This window comes from Acomys minous (genome assembly GCF_964271855.1).
Source record: "Acomys minous genome assembly, chromosome: 2".
NCBI classification, from domain to species: domain Eukaryota; kingdom Metazoa; phylum Chordata; class Mammalia; order Rodentia; family Muridae; genus Acomys; species Acomys minous.
Genome location: NC_140484.1, coordinates 23,203,261 through 23,216,495, shown reverse-complemented (window position 1 = coordinate 23,216,495; position 13,235 = coordinate 23,203,261). Strand labels below are relative to the sequence as shown.

Genomic DNA, 13,235 nt, shown 5'->3' with positions numbered 1-13,235 from the left:
GTAATCACAGAGCCACCAGGGTTTGGTTCCCGTTATGATACCAACATGGTGGCACAGGACTGTTATCTCAGCACTTAGGAGACAGAGGTAGAAGGATTCAAAATTCAAGGTCAGAGTTTATACCTCGTCTACACAGCATGTTTGAGACCAGCCTGGGCTACATAAACTCCTGTCTACAACAACAGCAAAACCAACCAACCGGACTAAAAGCCCAAACAAAGCAAGCAAATAAATAAATAAATAAAGCAAAAGTCGATGACACTAAAACAGGAAAGTGAGAAATTCGGGTTTTTAGAAGAGATGAAACAATACTTTCTCCTGGCTGACCAAGAAAACAAAAAGATGTGAGCTGCCGATGCTAGAAATAAAAGAGAGCAGGAAATAACTTCACTTCTCTTCTTAGAAGCTGAAGGAAGGAAGATGCTTGATCTGTGAGCCTTGTTGGTGGAATCTATGATGGGGGCTGTTTGTGTTAATCCCCCAATGCCAACAGTATTGTAGAGCTTATTAGGATGTAAGGGGTCTTCCTTTTTGGCTGGAATTAGACCTTTAAAATGGGCTGGGGATGTGGCTGAATTGGTAGAGCACTTGCCTATCATACACGAAGCCATGGGTTCAATCCCTAGCACAATAAAGCAGGCAAGATAGCACATACCTGAAATCCTACCAGGAAGGCCAGAAGTTCAAGATCACTCTTGGCTACAAAGTGAGTGAGTTCCAGGTCAGTTACCCTGCGTGAGACCCTGCCTCAGAAAGGGATTTCATACTACCATAGAAATCAATATGGAGGTTTTTCAAAAAACTAAAATTAGAGCTACCCTCTCTCTCTCTCTCTCTCTCTCTCTCTCTCTCTGTACATACATATCATCCTGGGCATATACCCAAAGGAGTCTATATTCTGCTAGGAAGATACTTGGACATTCATGTTCATTGCTGCTCTAATCACAATAGCAAGTAAACGGAATCAGCCTAGAAGCCCATGAACAGATTAGTGAATAATGAACATTTGGAATGTATACACCAGGGAATTTTATTCAAATATAAAGAAAAAATGAAGCTATAAAAATTTTTAGGAAATCTGGGCGTGGTAGTGCATGCCTGTAATCACAGCACTAGGGGAGGCAGAGGCAGGTAGATCTCTGTGAGTTCGAGGTCAGCCTGGTCTGCAAAGCAAATCCCGGAAATAGATAGAACTGGAAACTGTATGTTTTTATTTGATTTACTTGTTTTGGGAGGTGTACATGTGGAGGTCAAAGGGCAACTTTTGGGAATCAGTTCTCTCCTTCTACCATACAAGCCTTGGAGATCAAATTCATGGGGATCAAACTTGGTGGTCAGCTATGTCAGCCAAGCATTTTTACACACAGAGCCATCTCACTGGCCTGAAAATATATTGAAACAAGTAACCTAGGCTCAGAGAGAGAAATACTGTGTGTCTCCCTCACGTGTATATCCTAACTTCTGATTTGTGTGTTAGTGCATGAGTGTGAGTAAAAACTAGAAAGAGACCCACAGGAGGGGGAAGAGGCTTTAAGGGAGGGAATGAAGTGTGTAATAGCACGCACAGGATATGAAAGTGAAAGTGGGAGTACTGGGGGTGGAAGGACAGAAGGAAGAAAACACCATGCTAGAGGCTAGTGGAAGAGCAACTGTTCACCGCACGAGTCCTTGTGTTCAACCCCAAGCACCAAACGAATAAATAACCGAGGAAGCACGTTGATACACAGGAGGGCAATAGAGGGTGCTGGAGCTCCCCTTTCTGCTTGGTATTTCTGTGAAGCTAAAACTGTCCTCTCCAAATGTAATTTACTAGCTTAAAAAAAATGGGTTGGGTCTGGAGAGATAACTCAACCATTAAAGCCGTTATTACTCTGGCAGGGGCCCTGGGTTTGTTTACCAACATCCACATGGTGTCTCACAACCATGTAATTCCAGGGATCTGCCATGACTACATGCATGTGGTGCACGTATGTACATGCAGGCAAACACTCATGTACTTAAAATAAATCTTTAAAATGAGAAACATCTAGAAAAGTCTCCAGGCAAGAATGCCACGTGGTGAGTCAGACATGGTATCACAGCATGTGAGAGGTGGAGGCAGGAGGATCAGCAGTGAAGGCTAGCCTCAGCCACATAGCAGATCCTGGGTAAGCTCCAGCTACATGAGACCATGGAGGATGGAGGAGGAAGGTTTTAGAAAAAGTTGTCTGGTGGCAGCATGGAAAGACACAGAGTCAGGGGACATGTACCAAGCCTGGCATCATAGTCACCCAGGGCCCAAGCAGATGCTCACAGCCTGAAGAAGAAGGAGGAGGGGGAAAGGAAGAGGAGGAGGGAGGAGAAGGAGGAGGAGGAGGAGGAGGAGGAGGAAGAAGAAGAAGAAGAAGAAGAGGAAGAAGAAGAAGAAGAAGAAGAAGAAGAGGAAGAAGAAGAAGAAGAAGAAGAAGAAGAAGAAGAGGAAGAAGAAGAAGAAGAAGAAGAAGAAGAAGAAGAAGAAGAAGAAGAATTAGAAAGAAGAAGGTGAGGCTGAAACACACTCAGGGTACCAAGTAGGTAAGATGGTTAGGGATTGGAAACAGTGACCCTGTGACACTCAGTTTCCTAGATTAGTGTCTGGGAGGACACTTGCGTGCTGGGCTGACAAGTGTGCCTCACTGCACCCAGACTAGGCTGGTCTTGGTGTGATGCGTCCCTGTCTTTCACTGTTTGGCTTGTTTCTGCCCTGCTGCCTGAGCATGTGATCACAGCAATGGTCTGCGAGAGTGGAGTTGGTTCCTACCCAGAAGAAACCACAGACTGCAATGGGTACAATAAGGAAACAGCTTAGGTTTTTTGTTTTGTTTTGTCTTGCATAGTACTGCTTTTAAAAATTCATTCTATAATCAATGGCCTATGTCAAGCTATGTTTTGGTCCCTGGTGGAAGGTGAGACCCAATTTCCACAAGCTGCCCTCTGACCTCCACTCACAAATGTTTCCTCCCCAACATGAACACATATAGCTTAAAAAAAAAAAAAAAGAATTGCCAGATGTGGTGGTGCATACCTTTAATCCAAGCACTTGGGAGGCAGAAACAGGTGATGTCTGCAGTCAAGGCTAGCCTGGTCTGTATAGAGAGCTCCAGGCCAGCCAGGGCTACACAATAGGACCCTGTTTCAAAATAAACAGATATTCTTGCACTGGCCCAATACACATGTCCACTGGAAAAAGAAACAGAATAAATGGATGAAGCTGAGCTTGACAGTAGCAGTTTAAGGAAGCACACAGGAGGAAGAGGCTGACTAGAGATGTCAGAGCAGAGCTATAGATAGTTGCTGCCTTGGTAGATGTCTACACAGTGCAGTGGGCATCAGACAATCTGAGCATGCGCCTGGAGACACCAGAGCCCTCAGAGGCAGACGCAGGAGGAGGGAGGCAGGTGAGGAGGCCAATTATGTCATCTCAGCTTGAGAAGTGAGATGTAGCCAGCTTGGTCTACAAAGTGAGTTCCAGGACTGTTGGGGCCACACAGAGAGACCTTGTCTCGAAAAACCAAAAACCAAAACCAACCAAACAAACAAAACTTCATGGTTGGGTGATGCTGAGTGGCTGTGTATGTGTGTGTCCCACCCTTTGAGCCACTCCTGCCCTGGTCACCTCCTATTGGCCTAGGTCTGGTTTTATAGTTTCTTTCCATAAACCTAAAGGTCTGATTTCTCTCAGGGGAGGAATATACAATTTCTTTCCATCTCATTGCTCGCATAGTGATGATGGTGGTAATATACCATGCAGGCCTGGCTAATTCTTAAAGGTGTGCCCCTCTCTTGAGGTCTCCACCTGTACCATGAGGCATGTGCAATTGCCTTGATGGCTCTGCTTCTTGCTTCTCCTGGCCCGGGGCTCTGCTGCTCTGCCATGCCACAAACAACACACTCCCTAGACTGCACGCACGCTCTACACAGAATCCATCCTAACGTCAGTGATGGATTGCCTCGGAATAAGTTTATCCACAAAACAGAAGGCTATGCAACTGCGGCTCCCATGCCTTAAAACAAGTCCATACCTCAACACTCCTAAGTGGCATAGTCACTGCTCAGAGCATCTCTGCCATCCTTAGTAGTGGCTTTTGTCCTCACACCTGTCATCTCTGGGACAGCGATGGTTGCCACACCTCAGAAGGATGGGGCAAGGCACAGGTGGGAGGGGTTATGGGAAGAAGGTTCTTGAGCAGAGACTTTGGAGTGGCTTTTAGATACATCGCTTTGGCCATCTCCAATTACCTACAAGGGGACAAAGGGATAGAAAGATCAAGTTCCCAAAGAGCCTGGAGAGGAGTGATGGGTACCCTAGTAATGCATGGAGGTAAAACGTGAGGATGAGTTTTAGTCTACAGTATGAGCAAGACCCTAGGTTCAGGAAAAGGGGGAGGGAAGGGGAGGGGCGAGGAGGAGAAGGTAGGGGAGGAGAGAGGGCAGCCACACACAGCGTCCTAATTTTGAAGTGAATTCTGGTTTTGTTTTTGTCAGCTGAACAAGGAAAATGATTTAAAATATCTATAGATACACTTTCATGTAATTAGATGAATCAACATTTGTAGCCATGAGTGAGTTGTAAAGTCAGTTCCTGGCATTTTCTTCAATGATGACAAGAATTCTCTGGAGGGACCGAGAATAATTTCACCCTTTTTTTTTTTTTTGACGTGGTCTAGCTGTATAGCTTCAGCAAGCCTAAAACTTGCAATCCTCCTGCCTCCTAAATTCTGAGACTACAGGTGTACAGCCCTGGCTCTTGCCGCATTTTTGCCCTGATTGTTGTATTACATAAATGGGAGTTGGCTTGGAAATCAGGTTTTCTATGGAGCATTTTCACTGAGAAGTGTTTTTTGTCTCCATCTGGTGGTCAGTGCTGGCGTTGCACTCTTCCCCAGGCCAGTTCAACCAGAGTGGCTGGTACAGGATCCAAGACCAGCATCTAAAACACAACAACAAAAAAAAGGCAGGCAGGGTGGTGGTACTCGCCTTTAATCCCAGCACTTGGGAGGCAGAGGCAGGCAAATCTCAAGTGAGTTTATATTAGTCAGCCTAGTATAAACAGTGAGAGCCTGTCTGAGAAAAAAAAAGAAAAGAAAAGGGGGTGGGAGGACGGGACTGGCAAGATGGTTCAGCCAATAATGCACTTGCCGCCAAGCCCAAGGACCCACACGGGAGAAAGAGAACCACCCGCATATCGTCCTGATCTCCACATTGGTGTTCTGGCATGGCACCCTCCTCACATACACACCCAACACACACTCAACACACACACACACCCCAGGTGTGATGGGGCTAGCTGGCCAGCCAGCATCACCTAATCAGGGAGCCCCAGGACAATACAAAATGCTGTTAAAAAATGTAGAGCCAGGCGATGGTGGCAGACGCCTTTAACCCCAGCACTTGGGAGGCAGAGGCAGGCAGATCTCTGTGAGTTCAAAGCCAGCCTGGTCTAAAAAGTGAGTCCAGGACAGCCAGGGTGACACAGAGAAAACCCTATCTCAAAAAAAACAAAACAAAAACAAAATGTGGAAAGCACCAGAGGTGTGGCACCAGAAGATCTCTGAGCACACATGTGCACTCCCATGAGTACACACACACTTAAAAATATTAAAGTAAGCTGGGTGTGGCGGCTCACGCCTTTAATCCCAGCACCCAGGAGGCAGAGGCAGGTGGATCACTCTGAGTTCGAGGCTAGCTTGGTCTACAAAGTGAGACCAGGATAGCCAAACCTACACAGAGAAACCCTGTCTCAAAAAACAAACACAAAATTAAAGTAAAAAAATAAAAATAACATTTCATAACTGATAGAATCCCAGGAGATGAACAAGAACTGAAGACAGATGGTTTCACTACTGGAAAAGACGCCAACACCTCCCTCTCGCCTACATAAAGCGGTGTTACATCCATGTGTACTCACTAGTGACACAAAACTTCAGGGAAGCTTCCTCATGTTTTTGTGCTCTTGAAGACAGATTCTTCCTACATAGCCCCAGCTACCCTTGGTTCTCAAGGTTTTGATTTCCCAGTGTTGGGATTTCAGGCGCACACAGTCAGACCCAGTTGTGTGCAAACTCTAAGGTTGGATTTCAGGCACACACAGACCAAGTTGTGTGCAAACTCTAAGGTTTGTATTTCTTCCCTCAAATGCACGCCAATTTCTCAAGACACATGCGTGTTAACTTGAGAAGTGTATGCCAACCCTTAGGGACCTTAAACAAATGAACCCCAAACTCCTCTTTGGAATATACTCCTTAGGCACATGGTAGCGTGGCCCTGTAGTCTGAGCCCTAGAGGTGGGGGTAGGAGAAGGAAAAGATTGACGTGAGGCCAGCCTGAATTACAGGTCAGCCCTCATAAGAAAGGATATCTCACTCTGTCGCCACCTCCACCCTTTTAGAGATAGGGTCTCACTGTGTGGTCCTGGCTAATCTGTAATGCTCCATACAGACCAGGCTGGCGTCAGACTCAGAGATCTACCTGCCAAGGGTCTGGCTGTGCTGCCCTTGTGTGAGGCATCTCGTAATTTCCACGTTATACTCTCCCTGACTGCAGTCACAGGGCCTCTCTGCTCTTCCATGACCTGGCTATGAACTCATGGCATCTGACTAAAATCTTTCTTTTTTTTTTTCCCCGAGACAGGGTCTCTCTGTGTAGGCTTGGCTGTCCTAGACTCACTTTGTAGACCAGGCTGGCTTCAAACTCACAGCAATCCACCTGCCTCTGCCTCCCAAGTGCTGGGATTAAAGGCGTGAGCCACCACACCCGGCTCATCCGGTTACATTTTTTTTTTCATTTTTAAAAATTATGTATATAAAAAAAAATATATATATATAAAAATAAAAATTATGTATATAGTGTAGGCCAGAAGAGGGCATCAGATCACATTATAGATGGTTGTGAGCCACCATGTGGTTGCTGGGAATTGAACTCAGGACCTCTTGAAAGAGCAGTCAGTGCTCTTAACCTCTGAGCCATCCCTCCAGTCCCTGGTTACAGGTGACTTTTCCATGTTCTTTTAACTTTACCCTTAAGTCCCTCATACCTCAATTTACTGAAATATTTAAATTGCTGCCTGTGCATATACACAGTTGGTTTGATGCTGCCCCCACTCTTGCCATGGTTTTTCCTCAGACCTTGTTAACGGCAGTTCTGAAGGTGCCTGACGATTTTGTGTGTAGGTGGCCACGATGCCCATGAACAGGCTTCCCAATGCTGACACCTTGCTCTATTGCCTAGGGCCGCAGACACAGCACTGACTAGAGGAGGCACCCTCCTGAGGGCCGTAAGAGAAGCGTCAGCGCTCCATCAAAGGCTAGCTCTATCTGCTCCATAAAGTCCCCTGGCAGGGTGAAGGCGGGATCTTCCGTTGGCTGCCCCCTTTATCATAAACTTCTTTTGGGGCTTTTTTTGTTTTTTCTTAGTTTTTTTGAGGCAGGGTTTCTTAAAGTGTTATTTTGGCTGTCCTGGACTCGCTTTGTAGACCAGGCTGGCTCCGAACTCACAGCAATCCGCCTGTCTTTGCCTCCCAAGTGCTGGGATTACAGGTGTGCGCCATCATGCCTTATTAACCCGTGATCATACTCTGTGTTTCTCATTTCGTTCCTATGATAAACAGTACTGACTGAGTTGAGAAGGGTTCCCTTCTGAACCTACTAAAATACTAAAGTAAAATTGGTAAAACTTCTTTAATTGAGTGTATGCACAGGGAGGAGAGCTTTAACTAAGAACTCACTCTTGCGGAACAGATGATTAAACCTTGTGTCTGGGTGACCTGCTTTCCCAGCAGTGGCCCTTGCTCGGCAAGGGTTTGGTCTCTAACACGGAGGCTCCCATCTTACAAGAATCCTAAGAGTACGAACCGGAGCTACTTACTAGCTGCTGTTCCTTACGTGTGGGTACCCAGCCGTGCACAGACTGACAGAGCAAGAAATCCTGTTAGATGAAAATCCCGTCAGGGACACTGAGCAGGGGCCGCTAACTAGAAGACATGACGACACCGAGGGCAGAGTTCTGGGTCAGATTTATTGTAAACAGGGTAACCCCAGGACCCGGCCATACCGGCAGGGTCACATGCTCTTACACATCAAGTCTCTGGTGACTCAGGACTTCTTCACAAGTCTCACTTGCGAGCTTGAGTGCACCGCGGCGGCAGTCTCTGGGTAGTCTGGTACTGTTCACGGACCTCAACCTGGGCCCCGAGATGAACCCGTCAGGATGTCAAGTGACACACAGGAGCTCTGGAACACACTCAGCATGGACGTGCAGGTTCACGGAAGACGACATGCAATTGTTTCCCAATCTCTTCACGTGCCTTTCTCATACAAATGACAAACTTTTGACTGTACCCATTGTTTTCTTTCTTTCTTTTTTTTTTTTTTAAAGAGCTAAGTTATTCAACGGCATGTAATCATTTACAGAAAAGGTAGCCGACTGTTACTTGCTTTTACAGTGATGAATTCAAACACTCAAGACTCATTGTGGATTCATCTTGTATACATTTTGCAGTTTGATGAAAAGCTGCATAGTCACATGGGGCGGGGTGGCACACACGCCTAATCCCGGCACTTGAGAGGTGGAGGCAGGAGAGTTCAAAGTCAGCCTTGGCTACTTGGCCAATCGCTCAGACGACGAGAAGGAAGTGATGACTCATACCTTCGGATGGGTTGGACAAAGACAGATTTCTCAAGAGGAGACTTAAAACGTGTGGATAAAAGCTGGTCGCAGCACCACAGGGAGAGCGGCCTCCACAGCCGCCCAAGTTCACCGGATTTGGAAAATGGCAAATGTGAAAACTTAAGCTGTGAAAAGCCAAGACTTTATCGCAGAAAATCCTGGCAAATCAAGTCATATGGGGCAGTAAATGTCACTTGGAAACGCCATTCTGTACTTTGCCTGAGCCGGTGGACAGACAGGAACACTTCCTGTTACTATTGCCTGTGTGTGGAGACATGGCCACGCTTGTTCTTAAGCAAGTTTTAGTAATAGCAAATACTTTAAAACAGCTGGTAAATCTACAGTAACATTTTCACCTAAAATAGTATCTTGTGAAAAAAATATTTTTAAAAGTTCACTCCAGTCATCATCTGTATGTTTATATTCATATATTCAAAAAAATAACACTTAAGGCAAGATGAGACCGGAAGCAGCAAGGGAGTTTAGAGTCTTTTGGAGACTGGCTATTTAAGAATGCAACTGGCTGTCTATCTCCAAAGAGGTGGCTTTGTATTTGCTGCCTTTTAAGTCCCTAAAGGGGCAAATGTTTTAGTTCACACACTGATTACAACTTCACCCTAGGAGTTATGGGGAGTTACTATAGCTGATGTTAGCACAGCATGTCTCACACGCTATACAGCAGGACGTATCTGCTGCTGGGACACCGCAAACCAACTACAAAAACGGACATGTCAACAGAATTCAATGCAAGAGCCCACAGGAGCCCTGAGAAACTCGGACCTCGGTGTAAGGTTAGTCTGCGTTTCTAGCACTGTAAGTTGGGTATTCTGGGGCTTCCAGCATTTGACTAAGAAGATTAAAAAACATACCCAAATCTTATAAAAAACATTAAAACCACGACTTAGATAAAGGAAGATGACATTGCTTTGTGCATTATCTGCCAAATGTAATGTTTTCTGTTGGTTTCCAGGAAACCACGAGATAGAAAGCAGATCTGAGGGTCTTAAAAAGGTAATCCTTTCTAAGCGTTTTGAAGCCTTTAGGAGAAAAAAAAAAGCTCTTATTTTCTCAGACAAGTGACTATTTTACAGAATAGGAAGAAAGATCTACTGGGATATCCTTCTTCTGATTAAGCAGTTAATATAAGGGAATTTCTCTTAGGAATAAAAAGGGAGAAATTAGGATATTTAAGAGGCATGTAATTTTTTAAAAATATTCTACATCTCTAAGACTTTACAATTTTATTACTTTGGGTTTTTTGACATTTCTACATAGTAATGCCTGGTAACTCTTTTCTGCTTGTCTAATAGCAGCCAGAAACTACTCAGGTGGCTGAGACTGCTTTCTTCCTAGGCCTTGGAAGACACAGCAAGGGATCCACGCTCTTCAGAGTTTTGCAGCCATGAAGTTAATATGTGGTTTTACGAGGGGAAACAGTGGCAGGCCACGCTTGAACTCAGTCATGTTATGAATCACTTCAGGCTGAAAAGGGAAAAAAAAGTTTTCTTTAGTGTGTTTAATTTAAAAATTAACTTTTTGGGGAAGGCGTGAAGTGGTGATGGTGTGGTTGTTGTTGTTGTTGGTGGTGTGGTGGTGTGGTGGTGGTGGTGATGGTGATGGTGGTGGTGTGGTGGTGTGGTGGTGGTGGTGATGGTGGTGGTGTGGTGGTGTGGTGGTGGTGGTGATGGTGGTGGTGGTGGTGTGGTGGTGGTGATGGTGGTGGTGGTGGTGGTGGTGGTGATGGTGGTGATGGTGGTGGTGGTGGTGGTGGTGGTGATGGTGGTGGTGTGGTGGTGGTGGTGGTGGTGGTGGTGGTGGTGGTGGTGATGGTGATGGTGGTGGTGGTGGTGGTGGTGGTGGTGGTGATGGTGGTGGTGTGGTGGTGTGGTGGTGATGGTGGTGGTGGTGGTGGTGGTGGTGGTGGTGGTGGTGGTGGTGTGGTGGTGATGGTGGTGGTGGTGGTGGTGGTGGTGGTGGTGGTGGTGGTGATGGTGGTGGTGTGGTGGTGTGGTGGTGATGGTGGTGGTGGTGGTGGTGGTGGTGGTGGTGGTGGTGTGGTGGTGATGGTGGTGGTGGTGGTGGTGGTGGTGATGGTGGTGGTGGTGTGGTGGTGATGGTGGTGGTGGTGGTGGTGGTGGTGGTGGTGGTGGTGATGGTGGTGGTGTGGTGGTGTGGTGGTGATGGTGGTGGTGGTGGTGGTGGTGGTGGTGGTGTGGTGGTGATGGTGGTGGTGGTGGTGGTAATGGTGGTGGTGTGGTGGTGTGGTGGTGATGGTGGTGGTGGTGGTGGTGATGGTGGTGGTGTGGTGGTGTGGTGGTGATGGTGGTGGTGGTGGTGGTGGTGGTGGTGTGGTGGTGTGGTGGTGTGGTGGTGATGGTGGTGGTGGTGGTGTGGTGGTGATGGTGGTGGTGTGGTGGTGTGGTGGTGTGGTGGTGTGGTGGTGATGGTGATGGTGGTGGTGTGGTGGTGTGGTGGTGGTGTGGTGGTGTGGTGGTGGTGTGGTGGTGTGGTGGTGTGGTGGTGATGGTGGTGGTGTGGTGGTGTGGTGGTGTGGTGGTGGTGATGGTGGTGGTGGTGGTGGTGGTGGTGGTGGTGATGGTGGTGGTGTGGTGGTGTGGTGGTGATGTGGTGGTGTGGTGGTGGTGTGGTGGTGTGGTGGTGTGGTGGTGGTGTGGTGGTGGTGGTGGTGGTGTGGTGGTGTGGTGGTGATGGTGGTGGTGGTGGTGGTGGTGGTGGTGGTGTGGTGGTGTGGTGGTGTGGTGGTGATGGTGATGGTGGTGGTGTGGTGGTGTGGTGGTGATGGTGATGGTGGTGGTGTGGTGGTGTGGTGGTGGTGTGGTGGTGTGGTGGTGTGGTGGTGATGGTGATGGTGGTGGTGTGGTGGTGTGGTGGTGATGGTGATGGTGGTGGTGTGGTGGTGTGGTGGTGGTGTGGTGGTGTGGTGGTGGTGTGGTGGTGTGGTGGTGTGGTGGTGATGGTGGTGTGGTGGTGGTGTGGTGTGTGGTGGTGGTGGTGATGGTGATGGTGGTGGTGTGGTGGTGTGGTGGTGGTGTGGTGGTGTGGTGGTGGTGTGGTGGTGTGGTGGTGTGGTGGTGATGGTGGTGGTGTGGTGGTGTGGTGGTGTGGTGGTGGTGATGGTGGTGGTGGTGGTGGTGTGGTGGTGTGGTGGTGATGGTGATGGTGGTGGTGTGGTGGTGTGGTGGTGGTGTGGTGGTGTGGTGGTGGTGTGGTGGTGTGGTGGTGTGGTGGTGATGGTGGTGGTGTGGTGGTGTGGTGGTGTGGTGGTGGTGTGGTGGTGGTGGTGGTGGTGTGGTGGTGTGGTGGTGATGGTGGTGGTGGTGGTGGTGGTGGTGGTGGTGGTGGTGTGGTGGTGTGGTGGTGTGGTGGTGATGGTGATGGTGGTGGTGTGGTGGTGTGGTGGTGATGGTGATGGTGGTGGTGTGGTGGTGTGGTGGTGGTGTGGTGGTGGTGGTGGTGTGGTGGTGATGGTGATGGTGGTGGTGTGGTGGTGTGGTGGTGATGGTGATGGTGGTGGTGTGGTGGTGTGGTGGTGGTGTGGTGGTGGTGTGGTGGTGTGATGGTGTGGTGGTGTGGTGGTGATGGTGATGGTGGTGGTGTGGTGGTGGTGTGGTGGTGTGGTGGTGGTGTGGTGGTGTGGTGGTGTGGTGGTGATGTGGTGGTGGTGTGGTGGTGTGGTGGTGTGGTGGTGTGGTGGTGATGTGATGGTGGTGGTGTGGTGGTGGTGGTGGTGGTGTGGTGGTGTGGTGGTGATGTGGTGGTGGTGTGGTGGTGTGGTGGTGTGGTGGTGTGGTGGTGATGGTGATGGTGGTGGTGTGGTGGTGGTGTGGTGGTGTGGTGGTGGTGTGGTGGTGTGGTGGTGTGGTGGTGATGTGGTGGTGGTGTGGTGGTGTGGTGGTGTGGTGGTGTGGTGGTGATGGTGATGGTGGTGGTGTGGTGGTGGTGGTGGTGGTGTGGTGGTGGTGTGGTGGTGTGGTGGTGTGGTGGTGATGTGGTGGTGGTGTGGTGGTGTGGTGGTGTGGTGGTGTGGTGGTGATGGTGATGGTGGTGGTGTGGTGGTGGTGGTGGTGGTGTGGTGGTGTGGTGGTGGTGTGGTGGTGTGATGGTGTGGTGGTGTGGTGGTGATGGTGATGGTGGTGGTGTGGTGGTGGTGTGGTGGTGTGGTGGTGGTGTGGTGGTGTGGTGGTGTGGTGGTGATGTGGTGGTGGTGTGGTGGTGTGGTGGTGTGGTGGTGTGGTGGTGATGGTGATGGTGGTGGTGTGGTGGTGTGGTGGTGTGGTGGTGGTGTGGTGGTGTGGTGGTGTGGTGGTGATGGTGATGGTGGTGGTGTGGTGGTGTGGTGGTGATGGTGATGGTGGTGGTGTGGTGGTGTGGTGGTGGTGTGGTGGTGTGGTGGTGTGGTGGTGATGGTGATGGTGGTGGTGTGGTGGTGTGGTGGTGATGGTGATGGTGGTGGTGTGGTGGTGTGGTGGTGGTGTGGTGGTGTGGTGGTGGTGTGGTGGTGTGGTGGTGTGGTGGTGATGGTGGTGTGGTGG

At 48.9% G+C, this 13,235-nt stretch overlaps 1 protein-coding gene across 4 annotated transcripts in view; it reads right to left on the bottom strand.

The window, feature by feature from the left end:
- Window positions 1-8,012: 8,012 nt before the first annotated feature.
- The window catches only part of IDE (insulin degrading enzyme), a 97,200-nt gene continuing 91,977 nt past the window's right edge, over window positions 8,013-13,235 (bottom strand). For all 4 annotated transcript variants that reach the window (XM_084763803.1, XM_084763802.1, XM_084763805.1 and 1 more), the window contains exon 25: window positions 8,013-10,164. In XM_084763803.1, coding sequence (XP_084619929.1) covers window positions 10,069-10,164 — 96 coding nt within the window. In that variant the 3' untranslated portion in view covers window positions 8,013-10,068. The remainder of the gene's footprint in view (window positions 10,165-13,235) is intronic.